Source organism: Dromaius novaehollandiae, chromosome 23 (assembly GCF_036370855.1).
Source record: "Dromaius novaehollandiae isolate bDroNov1 chromosome 23, bDroNov1.hap1, whole genome shotgun sequence".
Taxonomy (NCBI): domain Eukaryota; kingdom Metazoa; phylum Chordata; class Aves; order Casuariiformes; family Dromaiidae; genus Dromaius; species Dromaius novaehollandiae.
Window position 1 is genome coordinate 3,759,569 of NC_088120.1, and position 18,382 is coordinate 3,777,950.

At 52.5% G+C, this 18,382-nt stretch overlaps 1 protein-coding gene across 2 annotated transcripts; it reads right to left on the bottom strand.

Annotated features, from left to right (window-relative positions):
* Positions 1-432: 432 nt before the first annotated feature.
* THEMIS2 (thymocyte selection associated family member 2) lies at positions 433-9,759 on the bottom strand. Of its 2 annotated transcripts, none has more exons than XM_026102481.2 (6): positions 9,484-9,759; positions 5,344-5,484; positions 4,636-5,037; positions 3,126-4,156; positions 2,844-2,985; positions 433-2,688 (listed from the first exon to the last, which is right to left on the bottom strand). In XM_026102481.2, the coding sequence occupies exons 1-6, from the start codon at positions 9,575-9,577 to the stop codon at positions 2,594-2,596; spliced, it is 1,905 nt and encodes a 634-aa protein (XP_025958266.2). In that variant the 5' UTR covers positions 9,578-9,759; the 3' UTR covers positions 433-2,593. The 2 variants fall into 2 exon arrangements, with proteins under 2 accessions (XP_025958266.2, XP_025958267.2); XM_026102482.2 differs by lacking the exon at positions 9,484-9,759 and adding an exon at positions 5,571-5,892.
* Positions 9,760-18,382: the final 8,623 nt, after the last annotated feature.

Sequence of the window (18,382 nt, forward strand, 5' to 3'; positions counted from 1 at the left end):
TACGTGATTCTGCCTTGTTCAGGGGAGCAGCACTTCTTGAGGGCAGCTGCTTCAGAATATCTCTATTCTCTTAGTCATTATACGCTTCATGTCATATAAAATGCAGAGCTGAAAACTCCTTCATGGGAGTTGTTTTACATTCATTAGTAGTAGCGTTTGAGAAGCTCATAAATATTCAGGAGCATTTTTCACAATGACTCCTTAAGGAATGTAGCAGTTCTCACAAGAGGAACCGTGGTTTCTGTGGCAAACGTGTTTAGCATTGCTGAAAAGCCCGGGCCTGCTATCTCTCGAGCTGAACGCTGCGAAACTGAAATGCACTCAGTGTCCACCAGATGGGAGCCCAGTTTTCTGTACTGAACTGATCCATCCTTTGAGAATTGCCTATTCTGTGTCCTGCGTGACAGGTGGCCTTTTGGAAAAACGGCTTGTGTGATTAGGGACTCAGTCTGCATTCTTACGAGCTGGGCAAGTCGGTTTCACATAAGCTGCAGATCAGGGCTTTCAGTGCAGGTTTTTGTGTTATCTGAGACTAATGATGTGACCCGGCTTTGAAAAAGCAATTCCCAGTCTGCGCATCCATTGTACTGGCTTTGCTCTCCGGTACATTTGCTTCTGTTGTTTATGCTGTAGTAAGACCAGTATATCCTGTTCAGATATCAGTGCAGCTGTATCCGGTGATGTGTTTTGGGGGCTAAATTGTACTGTAGATATGCAACAGGTGAGCTATGGAAACTAGTGGATCTAGAAATCGAAAGTAATACAATTTCCATTTTGCAGGAGGTGTGCAGCTTAGGATGCTAAACTGATCATTTTTGGAAGCTAAAATAAGTGAAATTGAGAGTAGTTGTGGGACTGTACAGAATGATTATGTGTCTGGAGAGTAAGCTGGGGAGGAGGTTTAGTACTTTGCATAGTTGCCCATTTGGTGTTTATTAAGTGTCCAAGAGTACCTGCTTTTGTCTGGCTAGTGGAAGGATTTGGAATAAGGCTTGGATCTGTCAGGGGAAGAACTGTCAGCTCTTTTGCAAAAAGTTTGATTTAAAAATGTTAGCAAAATAGGATCGAAACTTGGGGGATGCTTTTGGTTCTAATAAAGGAGATGAGAGGAAATATTTGGATATTTTCAGTTGTTTTCATTTTCTCTATGCTCCTGCTGTCCTGCTCCTCTTCCTTGTCTGGAGCCCATCTTTTTCCCAGCCATAGTTCAGGGACTAGTTTTTCTTTTGGGACAAGGAAAAATGTTCCTGTAGTTGCTTACATATCTCTTGGTAAGAAAGCAGGCCAGATAAGAAACTAGTTTTTCCCTGTTTTGGTGAGTATTTAGCCCCGATTCTGCCCTGGGATTTACCTTCAGTATCAGAGTAAGAGAAGACACCAGCCCAAATCCCAGCTGAGACTTGGGCTTGAATGAATGAGATTCTCTCTGCAACTTTTTGAACCTACCCAAGATTCTAGGTGAAGAATGGCATGAACTAAGGAACTGTTGAACCTAAAACTACTCTTCTTTTCCTCTCTGGGAGAGGAAAAAGACAGTTTTATCTCAAATGAAATTTAAAATTTATTTTCTATCTTAAAACTGCAAACTTGTTGAGAAATTACAGAGAACACATACACAGAGAAAATGCAGCTTCTGTCTGTTAAGGTGTTTCTTCGTGTGGAGTGAGTGTGCAGTTGTAAAAACATGTGAATCGCCAGTTTGGGCCCCAGATGAAGCATTGTTTGCACTGTGCAAAATACTTTGGCACATGGCATGGGGAGGGTATTACAAACAGTATCTGAAATTGCTGGCCTCAAATCACACGTATGGAAGCGTCCAGCATCCCAGACTTTAGACCCAGTCTCTGTACTCCATGGTTAGGCACTTAAAAGGAGGCTGAGTTCCCAGGAATCCCACTGCAGTTGTTCAGCATCTTCCCAAATGCACCTGCTTCTGGTTTTAAGCTGCTAGGTCTAGAAAGGGGCCTGCTCTGGTGTTACTGGTGTCCAAAGTGTGCTCCTGGTAATGCAAAGCAGCAGTCAGCAGGACTGCTGTACCTTAGCTGATGGTTACAAGGGCATGTGGAGAAAGCCACTGGTGGATGTGTCAGGAGCCTTCTGGTAGCTCCCAGCAAAGGTAGCACAAATGACATATAAATACATGAAATATAAAAAATAAAGGTATTAGTCCTAGAAGTTTTCGGTCTGAAATGGGCATAGACTTGGCATATCTGCCATTTAGGATCCTATTCAAGCTACGTGCATAAAGTGTCTCAATGATGTTAATGTAGTGGAGCAGAGCAAGATACATGTCCAAGAGCCTTAGCTGGCATCTCAGTGGCATCTTGGTGGCAGGGTCCCACCTGTGACAGCTGTGGACAGTGCATAGCACAGCAGCCTGCTATGGTACAGCAAGGGTATGTATTCTGCGTGCACAGCTGTCGCGTGGGTGTACAGACTGCTCGCATTAGAGGGAAGGTGGGGATGATGTATCTGTTACGATGGAGGCAGTTGAAGGCTGCACTGTGGATCCCTCTGGCTGTGTTTAGCTTTTGCAAGTAACAAGTTTAATTTAGGCACTAAGAATATTTGGAGGTTCCCAGAAACTAGAGGTTTAGAAAGGAAAGACAGTCTGCATTTTACGAATTGTCTTTTGAAGATCTTCATCAACTGTTTCATAGTCATGGTCAGAATCGCTTTTCTCCATACCTAGAAGAGTACAGAAGGACTGTGTAAATGCACTAGGATGATAGACCATGGCAGAGTAAGGTCCATGGTTAAGCCCTGCAGTGGGCTGGGGGGCTTCTCCCGAGCTTTAAAGGGTGAGGAGCCATGCAGGGAGCACAGTACCGTGGTGGCCTCACCTTTGTCCCTTGGGGCCTTGCTTGACTGGGATGCTCTCCGCAGGTGGAGGTGCGTGCTGTACTCATTCGGGGTGCTCCGCTCAATGAAGGGGCTGCTTGTTTTCTGGAACGAGGGAGGCTTGGGCACGGCCAGGGAAGGTGGCTGCAGAGAAACGATAGGGGCTTTTGACTGTCAGTGCAGGGGCTCGGGAGTGGTGGTGGTGGGGGATCTGGGGTTTGAGAGCACCTTCCCACTGGAGCACCATCCCTTCCTCCCTCTCCCTGGGCAGGATCATGCCATACCTTTGCTTTCTCAGGGCCAGTTCCTTTGGCTGTCCTGACGGCTGCCTCGCCCCCAGCCCCCTTCCTCTTGGGGGGCCGCGGTGGAGGGGGAGCTGAACTGCCTGGCAGCTGCTTCAGCAAGTGGTAGTAGAAAGGCTCCTTCAGCTCCTCGACCCGCGACCAGTCTGTGGAGGGGGCTTGTGGGTGGACGGGTTTCTCCAAGAAGAACAGGGACATGTCCAGCCACCGTGGTGGGATCTCAAAGCTCTCGTTTGGCTCCTCACAGAAGCTGCTGACCAAGAAGGGCTCGGTGACGCATGCCTCCAGCCGTAAGACAGAGAAGGAGCTGAGGATGTCACGGGCGAGCGAAGGGTCCTTGGCCACCACTTTGACGTCGCAGGGCAGGGGGAGCTGCTGCAGGACCTCAGCAAGGCTGTACTTCTTGCTGTCGCACGTCTCTTCCACAAAGCTGCCTCCCAGGTCTAAAGGCAGCATCAGCTCTTCAGTCTCCTGGTCCTCCTCTTCCTCGCTGCTGCTTCGGTTGCACAGCAGCACGGTGGTGCTGGTGCTGGCCTGGAGCAAGCAGCGCACTTCCAGCCGGTCACCCACACTGAGCGAGGGCACGTCCTCCTCATGGCCCTCGCAGTCCTGCGTGACCACCACGCGCAGGTGCTGGCCGGCCTGCAGGCTGGCAGCCAGCTCGTACACCGTGGTGAACTCCCGGGGGCGCCTCCGAAACCTGCCCTGGTACGTGCTGGAGAGGAGGAAATGGCGGGTGCCCTTGCGAGCCGAGGCGAGGATCCTCCAAGCGCAGCCCTTGCCGTGGATCTGGATCTGCTGGCCTTTCTGCAGGCGGGGGATCCAGTCGTTCTTGAAGATGGCCGTGGAGCTGGGCCCCTCCAGGATCTCGGCTTGGACGGGGAGGGCTTCCTCCATCTGCAGCACCTCGCTAAGCAGCAGTGGCTTGATAAAATGGATGTGCTGCATCTCCTCCGTGACGTCTTCCACATCCACTTCCAGCGTGGAGGGGATTTTCACCACGTCCTTCCGCACTACGGGGAGAAGAGACGCACTGAGGGCCATGCTCGGCCTTTCCCCGGCCAGCGCGATGCCGTGGGGGGCCCGATGGAGCAGAGGGATTGAGCAGGACCAGTCCCCCCTCGTGCTGGGCACCTGTCCATCACTGCGACTGCTGCTATCTTGGCTGACGCTGCGTGCCAGGGGCTCCCGGCACCCCAGGGCTTTAACTGTCAAACGTGCATGAGGCTGGGCGTTTGGGCAGTGCTTTTCTAAGCCAGCGCTGGGTTTTTAACTCGGTCCCTGTGTAGATAGACCTTGCCTGGGCCACCATGCCGCTGGCTCTGGGCATCCCCTCTCCTCCTCTCCCCAAAGCCCACGGAGGTGCCCTCAGCGCGTGTGCGTGGCAGCCCCCGCGCAGCGAGGGATGTGCCGCTGGCAGCGGCAGCGCTGCGTCACGTCCACCCCAGCCCGTGCAGATCCACGCGCACCTGGCTCCCACGGTTGGACTCACGGTGCATGATGGCTTGCACTTCGTAGACGGGGCTGAGGAGGATGGGGCACGAGCCAAGCGCGGGGCAGAGCAGGCGTTGCGGCCACCCGCCCTGCAGCCCCAGCACCTCTTGCAGCGTGAGGTCCTGCTGCCTGCCGCACTCGAAGAACCGACCCCGCAGGGAGAGGGGCAGCTGGAGCCAGCACGGCTTGCTGTGGCTGCCTGCCGTGCGGACGGCTGCCTTCTTCCCCTGCAGTGCCTCCAGAAAGATGCGCTGCGCCTTGGGAATGACCTGCCTGTCCACGGCAATGTCAGCGTCCGAAAAGAAGCACAAGGGCTGAGCCTCCTGGGCCCTCCATTTGCTCTGGATCAGCTCCTCCAGGCTTGTGTATGGCTGCGGGTCTGGGCAGGGCTGGAAGAGACCTGCGGGAAGGTGAGGCTGAGCTCACGGGTGCTGTGAGAGGCTCCCCGTGGATGATGGCACCCATGTCGCATGCTGGAGGAGGGCCCAGCATCTGACATGGGAAGCTGCCTGCCAAGGGGAAGGGTTGGGGTGGTACCCCGTAGCCATTTCGGCATGCAATGGGAATCCGGGAAGAAGAGATGGGGTATTAAGCGAGGGGTGGGCACGCGCAGCCCTTGGCAGTGGGCACAGGGCCCATGGGGCTGGGACACGCAGGGTGCCTGGATCCTGGCAGCAGTGGGCTGTGCCAGGGCAGCCCCACTCACCTCTGAAGGTCAGCGGCAGTTCTGTTGTTTGCTCCCTCTCCACATCCTTGCAAATGACGTTCTGCAGCTTGATGGCAATGATTTTTAGGAGGTCTCCAGTTGATAAGCAGCATTCGCTGCCTGAGATCTCGTACACGGACCCTGCGGGAGAGGATGGGACCATTCAGCGGCTGCCTTTGGTCTGCGCAAGAGCCAGATCTGCGACACGGCGGAGCACCCCTGCTCACCCTGCGTGCTGCACCAAAAAAGCTTTTGGTGGAGGACCTCTCCCTGCAGCAGAGCCATGGAGCAGTTACGGTCCAGGGCCAGAGCAGGACTCGGTCCTGGGCAGCCTGGCTGGGCTCTGCATGTTGCTGGGTGCCTTTGCAGGACTGTTCAGGCAGCTCCGTTTGCAGTGCTGGAGCTTTTCTCCTGCTTCCCAGCAGAGGATCCTCTTACCGGCCAGGCTGGAGGAGGCAGGGAGGAGGACGAGGAGCCGTCGCCCTGCGGGAGGAGGTGGGCACCCGCTGCCTCCCAGCCCCGGGGTGTGGTGCAGAAACTCCTGTCCCTTAAACCGTGTCAGCTGCTATTTTCAAGCTGATAGGAAATGGGGTTATTTTTGCTCTGCTGACTCATTTCTCACCCGGATGCCACAATAACTGGGGTGCAGAAGTTGCCCCCCAGAAGAAGCCACGCGAGGCCGCGAGCTCCGCCGCCGCAGCGTGAGAATGGGGCCGGCTGCAGGTAACCGGCGGGGCCGAGCTCCAAGGAGCAGCGCCCGCCCGGCACGGGGAGACCCTGCGGCTGGCAGCCCTCAGGCCAGCGCCCAGCCGCGGTTCCCCAAAGGTGGCTTTAACGGCGTTTTTACCAGGCGCTGATCTCTGTTAGCCACCTGCGCAAAGATGGGCTTTAGAGTCAGAGCTTTGAATTTTCTCCGTTTGGGTGAAAAAGTGAACTATTCTTTACGGTTTCATCGGGCTGGCTGCCAGCGGTGCGTGCTCCCATCCAGCGCTCATCGCTGGCTGTCATTAACAAGCATCGCGTGCGCAGCGGCCAGGCCCCGCGCCGTGTGGGGCAAACCAGCCCCTGGGCAGCCCTGATGACGTCCCGGCGGCAGCCGGCAGGCAGCACGTGTGCGGGGGAGGCCAACTGCGGCCTGACGCCGGCAGCAGCTTCTGTCCTTTCTAGGAAACGGGGTGACTAGGCGGGAACCGAGCCCGTGTATCGCGGGCTCCTGCAGCTGCGAACACTTAGGCCCCTGCCTTAATCCACGCGGCTGTTTACATGGCTAAATTGGTTCGGTGGTGTCCCAGCACGCTGCGTCTTCGGATCTAACCACCCGTTTAGCTCTTCCCGCGGGCGGGGAAGGCCGTGGAGGGAGCCAGAGACGGGTGGGTGCAGAGGGCAAGTGGAAAACTGCTGTCTGCGAACGGCACTGCCTTCCCAGCTGAGAGGAGGACCTGCTTTCTGCAGAAAGACCTGTCTGAAAGGCTGGGCCAGGAAAGCTGCCCTCGCGGTGGGGACATGCTGCCGGGGCACCGCGCGCCGGACCCCAGAGGCCGAACATCCATGAGGGAGCTGGCTCCCGTCTCGGCTGCCCTGCTGCGGCCCGTGGCTGCGGTGGGGCAAAGGGGACCCTCCGGCCCCCAAGGATTGCCGAAGGGGGCTGCGGGGATGGAGCCGATGGAGGAGGGGGAGGAAAGGGTGGCAGCTGTTTGGGGACAGGCAGAACTGGTCTACTGGCTCAGAGACGGGGTCGACGACTTGTCACATGAACGAACCAGGTGAGCTGGCAGCTTTGGTGGCCCCACGTGCAGTCAGAAAACAAGAACGCTATGGTGTAAATATGCTGGTTTAGAGTCCCGACGCACAGGGCAACGCTGTTGGGCAGGAGGGATGCAGCAAATGATGGACATACAGTCGGAGACTGTCTGGGGTCCCCCTTCCCACCAGGAGAGGGACAGACGATGCCGCAGGTGTTGCCACATCAGCGATGGCCCGTCTGCAGAGTGTAGGTGGGGAGAACGATGTGGGACAGCCGTGTTGCCTCTGGGACCGCTTGGCCAGAGTTTCTTGGGGGGGGGGGGGGACTCAAAGTGCAAAGAAGAAGTATAGAGAAAAATTAACCAGGAAAAGAGGAGTGAAAGCTGGGAGTTCTCAGAAAGCACTGCGCACTCTGCAAGCCCTGTTCCCCTCCCCGTGCGCTGTGGCTCCATGACGGCATCAAGGGCATTATTGAAAAAGGAAGCAAATGTGCAGCCGGGCTCCATTGCCCAGAGCTTGGTATTGAGTGGGTGGCTGCAGAGATTCATGCAACTCTGCGGCGAGCACTGGCTGGTCCTGCACTGCCTGGGCAAATCACACACCAGAGAAGGGTGCACGCCATATAAAACATGATCAAGGATGTGGAGAACGTGGAAGAGTTCATGGCTGGGAAAGCAGCCCAAGAAAGGGCTGAGGACAACAGACATTCTGCTTAACATTTTGGGACTCCCCCCCCCCCCCCCCCCCCCCCAGATTTTTGCTAACCAAAAAAGCTGGTGGAAGCCAGAAATAATATGATTAATAATGGCAATAAATAAAGAAGTGTTCAAGAAATATCACTGTGCAGGATGGCATATCTGCAAGGTGCAACACTGATTAATCCCCATTGCACACTAATCTATCCATGAGGTCAAACACTATTTGCCAGCAGCCAAGAGAAGGAGTCCTGGAAAAGCTGGCTTAGGAATCAGTAATACCAGGAAGCTTGTACAGCCCATATCCTGGAAAGCCTCAGTGCTGATAACTGTGTAGGGGGTCATAAAGGAGAAGAAAAACAGTGCAGAAGTGTACAACAGAATCAATGTCTGGAAGCCAAAATGATGAAATTCAAAGGCAAAATGGAGGCACTGTTTCCAAGCATCAGGAAAGATTCAGTGCTTGGCTGCTCTGTGAGGAGATGAGAAAGATCAGCTCTGGGATGGGCTGTCTTTCCTGGAGCAAGCACTCCTCAGGGTACGATACCATGTCACGACACCATCCCACAGGAGCGATAGCCCTTTCAGCCCTTAAATCTCTGAATTCATCAAGCTGCTACAGAACCTTCTGCAGGCCAAAACGTCTCCCCTCACTAGGATGACGGCAGACCCCCTGCTATGGGGAGCAGAAAGCACCAGCTACCTCACCACCACCACTAGTAATTGCTAAACAAATTAACTGTTGCTGTTTGAATGAACAATGGCATTTTTACACATTTAGCAAATTTAAAATGTTATCAAGGCCGAGGGAAGTCTTTGGGAAAGCTAAATATCCACCCCGACTGAGCTACAGAAAAAAAAAAACAGAGTTTGATCAACACAACTGCTTTGCTTGCTCTTTAAAAGTCAATGATGTAACCTAAACAAGTGCTACAAATCCTATAGGTCCTAAGGGTAATCATTGCGTCGGTGTTCATAACATCTGTCAGCATCTGCTGCTCTCCAGGGTATGGTCTGGCTGTGCACTCCCAACTCCTACATACTTTTCATGCTGGCTCCATTTCACCACCAGCTTTGCTGCCAGTTGGGGAAGCTACCTTGGTCAGGACTTCACCTTGACCTAAGAGCTTTCCAGTGACATGCCCCAGGAGGAAGCAGAGCGCTGCAGACCAGCTTGTGAGGCTGCTGTCTGTGCTCTTGCCATGCTCGGTTCATCGCAGCCAGGAGCCACCCTGTCCCGCCATCCTACGGCCACCAAGTGTGTGGCTCTGCCCCTGCCAGACCCCTGGCCGGCGTATGAGTCACTGCTGGTCGCCTTTGGGATGGGAGCTGTGCATGGGATGGAAGACTAACCTGGGTGAGTTTTTAGTGCCCCACGACTTTCCTAGCAGCACAATTGCATGTACTGGGGCACTTGGCTGGGTGCTGGCTGTAGGAGAGAAGGTCTTTTGCAAGCAGCCGTGCTTCAAGCACCAGTTCTTTGGCAGTGGCGGCTTGTGTAGCAATCGCGCAAGGATCTGTGCCTCTCCACAGTCATAGGCACTCGGTGACAGGGGCCCCGGCTCCCCTGGGAGCCCTGCTGAGGCTTCCACCTTCAAGGTGGGACAAGGGACCCTGGGCTGCAGCAATGTGGGGGGTGGGGGGGCAGGAGATGGGACAGCCTTCGATCATGGCTCCAAGGTGGTAGGGACCCAGCACTCACCTTGGAAGTAGACCCCGGAGCAAATCCTGAGGATGCGGGGCAGTACAGCTGGGTTCAGGGAGCAGATGTATTCCTGGAAGGACAGGGGCTCCATGGCAGCACAGCCAAGCACTCTGGTGTGCTCTGCTGAGAGTGGAGCTTGTGGGAAACTGCTCTGGTCTCCGCTTTTGCTTCTGTTTGCCTCTTACTTCTGCTTTCAGCAGCGGTTAAGTTCTCTCCCAACAAGAGACGCGCGCTGCTGGCAGTTCTTCAGCCTGCACAGACTGACTGACGTGCTGCTGGGACAACCCTCTCCGCGGCACCCACTGCCCATCGTGGCCCGGCAGGTCTCAGCCCTGTCCTGACGGGGCTGCCAAGGCTCAGGGCAGGCACAGGCATCCGAGCTTCGCTGCCGTCCTGTCCTGGTTGGACCGATGCTTTGGCTTGTCTGCCAGGCTGCCTCCATCGGGCATCTCCCTATCTGCCAAGCTGAGCCCGCCTGTCTGCGACCGAGGCCAGACAGAGCAATGGTGCCCATGGCAGAGACCAGGCCCAAGGGGGACCATGGCAGAGCTAGCAAGGGGGCTGTGTCTAAAGAGCCATCACCCCCTTACAAGCACACAGGCACCTCCATTCCTCTCACCTCTGGGCTTTTGAGCCCCAGTTGCCCCCTGTAGCGATATCCCGTGCTACCCCAGGCCGTGCTGGGCTGGGCATCGTGCCCTGGCTGTGCTCAGCATGCAGAGGGAGAGAGCGGCATCAGCTCGTCAGGACCCCACATCCCTGCGGCATCCTCAGCCCTGGCCAGGGCAGCAGCCAAATTCTGACAGCACCAGGATGGACAGTAGCATCCGGCTCGCTCTCCCACAGACATGGGCCCCATCCTTTGCAGAGGCAGGTGAGCATGCTGTCTGGTGGCATGCGGCCGCAGGCACCACGCACCAGCCCTGTGGGCTGCTGAGGTGGTAACGGCATTGCTGAAAACTGCTGCTTCTGAGCCAGCTAATCTTTGTAATGGTTTTCCTTTAACGTCAGCCGATGAATCAAACTTTCAAGCTGCAAGCTAGGAACAGGGGCGGGATGGGTCTTCATGTAGAAATGAAACTTGGAGAAAGATATTTTCAAACAGATGATACAGAAGATGTCTCTATCTTGACTCTGGTTGGGGAAGTTGGCTGCACTTTACAAGAATTGGTGCAATCTGAGGGACAGACAATGCTTGACCACTGAGATCCCTCCTTTGCAGGGCAATTGCAATGTGCAGAGTGTCATAGCAGTGCTGGTGGCAGGGACATTTGGAGGTCTCCACTCCAACTTGACACTCAGAGCTGGACTAGCCTTGACACCAGAGCATGTCAGCTGTGGCTTTGTCCATCCTTGAAAACCTCCAAGGATGGTGACCTCCCATCTCTCTGGTGACCTGTCCCAGGGCTGCACCACCTTCCTGGGGACAAGCTTTTCCTAATGCCCAATCTGAATGTCCCAAACTGCAATGCGGCCATCGCCCCTTGTTATCTTGTCTGCCACTACTGGGAAGAAATTGTCTCCTATGTCTGCATAACTGCCCTTCCAGTAGTTGCAAGCTGTTATTAGATTGCCCTTAGCCGCCTCTTCACCAGACAAAATTAGCCCAGCTCCCAAAACTGCTCCTCATAGGTTGTGTGCCTCAGCCCCCTGACTACCTCAGCAGCCCTTTGCTGACCCCTCTCCAAGTCCCCCACATCCCTCTTGAACACTGGACACAGTATTCCCAGGACAGCCTTCCCAGTGCGAATGGCAGGAATAGCTTCCATTGATCTGCCAGCCATGTTTTTGCCTTAGTCCAATATGTGGTTTTCCCTGTTCGTGGTGGGAGAACCACGTGCAAACACTGTGACTCAGGGTATGGGGGGAAAAATGCGAGAACTGTCATGTATCAAACCCTTTTGGAGAGCCAGCAGGGGCCAAGAAGATGCAGGCTCTATTGCCCAGCAGAATGGGCTCTCCCAACCAGGTAGGCTCTGCATGGCTGCAAAGGGTGGATGTCTGCTGAGCCCGACCCAATGAGATGCTACAAGATGTAAAGCTGGGCAGCAGTGCAGGAGCTCATCTGGAGCCAGAGGAATGAAGCTAAAGCCGATGGAAGAGCCCAAGCAGCAGAAGTTTAGAGGCCATCATCTTTATCGTCATGAAAGAGGAATGGGACACAGTGTCTGGGAGGAATATCCTTTGCAATACCTGAGAGAAAAACATAACTTATTGTGTTAAGTCGTGTGAAGAATCCCTGAAGGGCAGGACCAGACCAACCATGGGACATCAGCAAACTCTCAATATAGTACAGAATAGACCCAAAATCTACACAGCTTATTCCTCTGGGAGTATTTTGCTGCTCTAAGGCAGGGTCGGGGAAAGAGCTAGACAGACATATTGCTCCTGAAACCACAGAGTAAGTGGAAGGGTCACAGCAAGGGTCACTGCAAATGAAGTATCTATCCCTCCATTCCCAAACAGATCCCCGAAGAACTAGGCACATGCATTAACAGCCCTAAATGCCAGTGAGATGGCTGACTCCAGGTTCTATCTGCAGGGAATAGGTTACTGAGATTGCAGCAAGTATCTCTGGCAAACCAGAGCATGGATTTTGGCTCAACTGACACCTACATTTGCAGCTGTAGGAAGAGAGGGAGGAGTCCCCAGTTGATGTGCTGGTCTAGTTAAAAACAGAGGAGCCTGGGCACAGCCGTCCCCAGAAGATCTGGAAAGAGATGCCCCAAACTGTGACGGCCACCCTGTATAGAGTGCATTGCTGGGAGCCAAACTACAGTCAAGGGCCATGGGACCACGGCCTTTGCTCTCCTCATGGATCCAGCACCCAAGGAAGGGAGCACCTCCCAGAGAGGTGAGCAACATGGGGAAATGGGCTCAAGGGAGATGCAAATATGCCAGAGAGTGTAGCGGTGAAAGGACGCCTGAGGATGTGCAGCGCAAGTCTCCCTTCAGAGTGTGAGAAACTAAGAAGGCTCAGTGCTGTCCTGCACATGGAGATAGGGAGTATGAAACTGTGGCTGTTCAGAGGGTATTGAAACCACTCACAGCACAGGCGCTGAAAGCGCTGGGTGGAAGTGCTGGCCTCTGCTCACAGGTTGAAGAAGTTGAATGAAGCTGCCGTTTGCCACCATTACCACCAGCAGCCAAAGAAATGTTTTCGTGCAGAGCAAATTGCACTGTTGCTTCTTTTTTTCTCCAGTGCAGATTGAAAACCAAGAGAGTCAAGCAGTTTAATGTCTTCTTCATAGCAGCCTTCGCTGAAAAAGATTGTCTGTGGCTAAACATAGCAGCTGTGTTTGCAAGGAGCTGAGAGCTCCTCCTCCAGGAATGAGGGACATGGTGGGGAAAGACACAGTGGTTTTCATCTCAGCTGGACTTGAGGAAATTCAGCCCCGAACGTGGAAGGACCCAAATATGGCAAAGCCAGTGCCTTTGCCTCGCACAGGGCTGGGCCTCACAGTGGCTGGGAAGGACCAGCACAGCCTGTCTTTAGCAGATGGGGAACTAGTGTCCTGTAGGCAGGGAATCAAAAATGTTTGTTATCTACGCTCTGGCTTATATGGCATTTTCATTAAAAAGTAAGGAAATCTGGTTCACACAAGACTCTTATGTGCAGAGTGTAAATATGATTTGCAACTACATCTCATGAGCAAATAGCAGTGATTCTGTGTTAAAATGGACAGATGAAATGTGGGCCTCACGAAGTCTGATCTGGATTCATTTCTCCATGATCTTCATTAACATCTGCAAGAGGGACCAGGGGGTCTAGGCATTAAGCACATAGACTCCAGCACACTGCGGGACAGGCTGAAGACTGAGAAGAGTTTGGGCAAATGGGAGGAATGGGCAGAAAACCTCAAGGGAAACCTAGGAAGCTGAGATACAAGAAAGAGCGCAGAGTGCACTGGGAAGTATTTGTGTTGGTTGCAGTTTTGCAGCAAGAAGCAGAGGTTACAGTGGGTTATAAACCGAAAGCAAGTCAGCCTGCAAGCAAACAGTGCCTGGGGACATGGAGCAGGAGCGCAGGAACAAGCCCACCTTCTCAGTGCCGCTCTGGCTCTAGCAGACTGACATTTGCTAGAACATCCAAAATCAGTTCAGGGGAGATGGGGCAGCAGTAGCGAGTAGGTGAGTCAGAGGCCAAAACATTGCTGGGGAACATGTGAGCTGCATTTAATGAGCTGCTGCTCAGGGCGAGAACAGATAGGAAATGATGAAGGCTTTTGAAGCCATGTTTCACACTGTATGTGTGTTCTGCTACCAGTCTGGGGAAAGTGGGAGGGAAAGGGGACGGGAGTTAGTTGGAAAATCAGTCACAGAAAAAAATGTTTAAAAATAAAATAAAAAGTCACCGAGCGGAATGAAATGGGCCAGAAATGTGAAGTGGCCTAAACTGAACAGTAAGAACTCTAGTAAAGCCTATATATATAAATATATATATGTATATATGTATATTATTTATATATCTGCATAGGGCACCTCCAATATACCTAAGGTATCTGCTCTGTTCTCAAATTGTTGCACACCATACAGTTGCTCCAAGGCTCAGTAGCCCTTGGTTTAGCACATAACAAGCTGGTTGTGGTTAGAGAAGACACCAAAGATAGTGCTGGCACTTAATTGTCTTGACTGAGGTTTCCTCCCAAGTGACAAGTGATAACCTTACAAACAAATATAGCCAGCACAGAGGAGGCCCAGTGTCACTCGGCTCTCTGGAGTTCTGCACATTTGACACATTTTTGGGAAATGCTGTTGTGAGCTGCCATTCCAGCTGCCCCCAGCTCCTGAGGCGCACAAGCAATACAGGGAAACAAATGCTCAGTGGGGGTGCCAACAGGCCAGCTGCAGACTGCAGCCATGACAGGATGTCCGAGGTCCTGGGGTGCAAATCTCCATGGAAAATTTGAGAAACTAAGAGGAGTCACTGAGGTGTCCAAGCACTGGACATGGAGACAGGGAGCACAGCAGTGGTGGGATCACGGCCAACTCAAAAGCCTGCTAGCTCTTGCCTGAAAGAGGCTTCTAAAAAGCATGTCTCCAGGCTGCTGAGCTCCATCTGCAAACAGCCAGGCCTTGGCCACAGTGAGTCAGGCAATGAGGAAGGAAGTGGGCGAGGGACATTTGATGGACGAGATCTGCAAGGAAACAGGAGTAAGAAGAGAAGAGGAAGAGACGCATTCAAGTCACAACAAGCCTTGGGGCTCGGCCAGCTCCAACATGACCTGTGAGCTGAGCAGCTCTGCTCTGCAGCCAGCCGTGCCTGCTGTACTCCGTTGATATGGGCTGTGAGACTGGTTTCTTCTAAACAGATGCAGAGGAGAGGTGAAGAAGTCTGTTGCTCTACAGTTACCCTGGAAGCAACTGCAGCAGACCCATGAGGTTGGGAATGTTGGTAGGGAGCAATAGAGCAGCTGTAAGAGGAAGGAGCAGCAAACCTTTGAGGACTCCATCATCCCAAACTCGGCCAAAGACGTGGGCTGAATGAACACAAATGAAACTAGTCACACCCGATGTTTTCACTTCCTCCTGTCTGCTGCCAGGCCGGTGCCCTTAAGTAAGCTCTGCTGCAAGGAGGAGGGACAGGCCAGTCACCACAGGGCCCTGCTGTTTCATACACAAATCAACACCGGCCCATCCCTTCCACACAAAACTTTCATTTTTCCCCAGGAAGCAATCCCACTGCCCCATGCCCCAGCAGAGGCCAGAGGAAAGAACCTCCTTTCCCCATAGCAGGAATTTCCACATTGGTCACACAGATCCTGATGTCGAGGCTGCCTAGGCTCAGACTAGACACGTGCTCTGAACTGAGGGTCCTTTCATGACAGCAATCTCCACCTCTCTGAATTCAAATTTGGAGATGATCCTGCTCTGCAAGTAACCCCTGCTTTCGGGGCCCCTGCGTTGGAAGGACAAAATACACAGAGAGGCAACAACCCAGCAAGAGGTGCCACGGAAGAAATCAAGAGCGTAAAAAGATAATCTGTCCATCTGAGGAAGCTGGAACTAGCTCTTCTTCCCTGATCATTGCCAAGGCCAGAGATCTGGATGAGCAGTGCAGCACAAAGGCCAACAAAGAGGGAACATCAATAGTACAGTGGCCTGATGATACTGTAGCCAGGACTGTCCACATGTGCCTGTCATGGCTCACCGGTGCCTCCCTGCAGTTTTCTACCCAGTCCTGTGCTATGGCTGACCAGGGCACTTTCTCCCAATATACGATACCCGTCCTTAGGCTCTCCAAGGCCAGTGTCTGATACAGGACCCCACTGAGGTCTCCCTGCAGAGGGATCCTTCTACCTACTTAAGGAAGCCTGGTGCTGATATGCCACTGCAGAGCACAGAACAGGGCAGTGGACAAACCAGGACCCATGACCTTACTACACTGCTGAAGCTCTAACAGCAGCAAGGAGGAACAGTAGTGGAAACAGGTCACTTGCATCAGAGGAAGTTGCCATTTTCTTCCTCATGTTTCAGATCACTATCAGGAAACCAAATGCAATTGCTTTTTTTCCTCCAGTTTAGCAGTTGCTTGAGCAGAACAGAAAATACCAGTTGTTTACATTACTAACAAACTGAGGCAAAAAACCTGCGGCAAGTGGTCTGCAGAAATTCAGATGCTGAACTGGGTATGAGTAATGGTCTCGACCAGGATTTTGATCAGCAGGAAGAAAATGCAAAGCCTACATTTAGAGCAAGTGGTGTCTTCTAGATAATAAATAACTGAGTCAAAACAGTCTAGAGATAACAGAAAGACCCAAAACGACTCCTACAGATGGGCATAGTGATTTCAAATGAGGAGAAACCTTCAGTTAGCAACTGCTACTGGGCAGAAGAGCTAATAATAGTTGTTTTACAACTGCCTGCACAGTTGCCTCTTGCAAAAGACAACCTGTACCAAAGTAGCCTTTTTACAAGAGGAAGGTTATCCACCAATTTGCATGTTTTTTAAGAAAAAGAAGCGTAACCCCAGAGGAAGCGATGAACCTTCAGTAAACAATCCCTTTAAGTCACATGAAGCGTTTCTGTGCTCCTCAACTGATGACTAAGCAAAAGCAGGAAAGAGCAAACTACAAGCACTGTGTGTAAGGGAGTGCTCTTCCTATAGTGTAACGGCTCCTCTGAAACGTTCATGCAGAATGCCACCGGACTGCTGAGGAAGATTAATCTAGTGCCATCTCCTGGCACAGAGAAGGCCACTGAAGGGATACTCCTATGCATGGTTTCCGTTTCATTGAGCTCTCTGGCAGATCCCATGTGTAGCATCTGACAGGAGCATTCACAGCTGGTCAGTGCAGTGCACAGAGCTTCTCAGCAGCTTGTACTAGCAGAAGACAGGTAGGATTGACTGTGTGGTAACGGTCACTGCGTCTGTCGGTTCCTGTCGAACCTGTCCTCTCCGCTTAGCACAGGTTATCCAAAGTCCTGCATTTCTCTTGGAAGGATTCAAAGACAATACAGGCTACCTCTTCACTGCTTGCCAGGGGTTGTACTCAGCACTGAGTAGAAATGGTGGAAGGACAGTTCTGGGTGCTACTGAAAACTTGCCTGGCTCTGGGCAAATCCTTCAACTGTATCATGCTCTGAACTCTGCTTTGGGATCAGCACTGGAGGAGCTGATAGCCAGGCTCTCCTTCCTCACAGCCAGGGCCTTGTGAGCACTGGACATCCTCCACCACTGTGCAAGACTGTTTGTTGCCTTGCTGCTCCCCAAGTCCCTCTAGTAGACCCTCAGGGATGACCGGAAGTATCAGAGTGACTTGAGCATCTGATTTGAAGCAGGCAGTGGAATTGCCAGTGAGAAAGGCCATTTCCATTTTTCTTATCTCAAATGAGCCCTGAAATTGCTGTCAAACTAAATGAGCATTCAGCTAAGCCTTATGTAGAAAATTAATGGAGAATGAGCTCCTGCCAGCTCTTCATGCATTCACAAGGACACTGGATGATCAGAGGGAATCAGCTGCATCTCCTTTCAAAGAGGACTTGCTCTGGAGTCACATAAACACCACTGCTTGCCCACAAGCAGAAATGCAGATGCCATTTTGTTCAGGACCAAGCAGAGGAGTGCCACTCCTCTTAGACACGATCTAGAAGCAGGTGAAGAACTTCGGGCACGGACTTGACCCATCACAGTGCAGAAAGAAGTCAGAAAAGCCTCTGCAGCCAGTGATGACCAGGGTTGCTAGGTTAATCTAGTACTAGCAGCCAGTTCCTCAAAGACCAGCACATATACCAGAAGCTTCCCACTTGGGTGCATTGCAAGATAACGGTAAACAATCTTGACCACAGCAGACAAGTCAGAATGACCAGAGCAGTATTTAGAGCGTATCTTGTACTTAAGACTTCCTCCTCCTCTATCGTGTTCTGCAATTCACACTTCTAGAGAGTAATACAAGACTGTCCCAAATGTGACTGAAACCTTTCACAGACGTATGCCAGCATATATGACAAGACAGACAGGTACATACAAGAGAGCAGACAGCAAGATTTGGGCTCTTCATCAGCTTCTCCCCTCTTAAAGCTTCTCTGAAGGAAGAAAACAGTTCTGGGGGATTCATAGGAAGCAAAAGACAACACCAAAGCAACCATCACTGCTGCTGTAAAGTTACTGCTTTTCTGGGACAGGCAGGACCTCTGAGGGAGGCTGGAGAGCATCAAGGTTAGACATGGTCTCACACACTAACCTGATGTCCATACGTGAGGTAGCTCTTGTTGCTTAGTGGTTATGGGACTTTCCAGAAATGCTAATGTAGAGGTGTGACCTCAAGCACATAGAGGATGTCCTGAACTTGACACAGTCCTACTTCATCCTCTCCATCTTGCACTAGCATTCCTCTCCCCAACAGCAGGCAGGTCCTTCTGGCACCACGTAGCTGGTGAGAATGAAGAGCTGCTC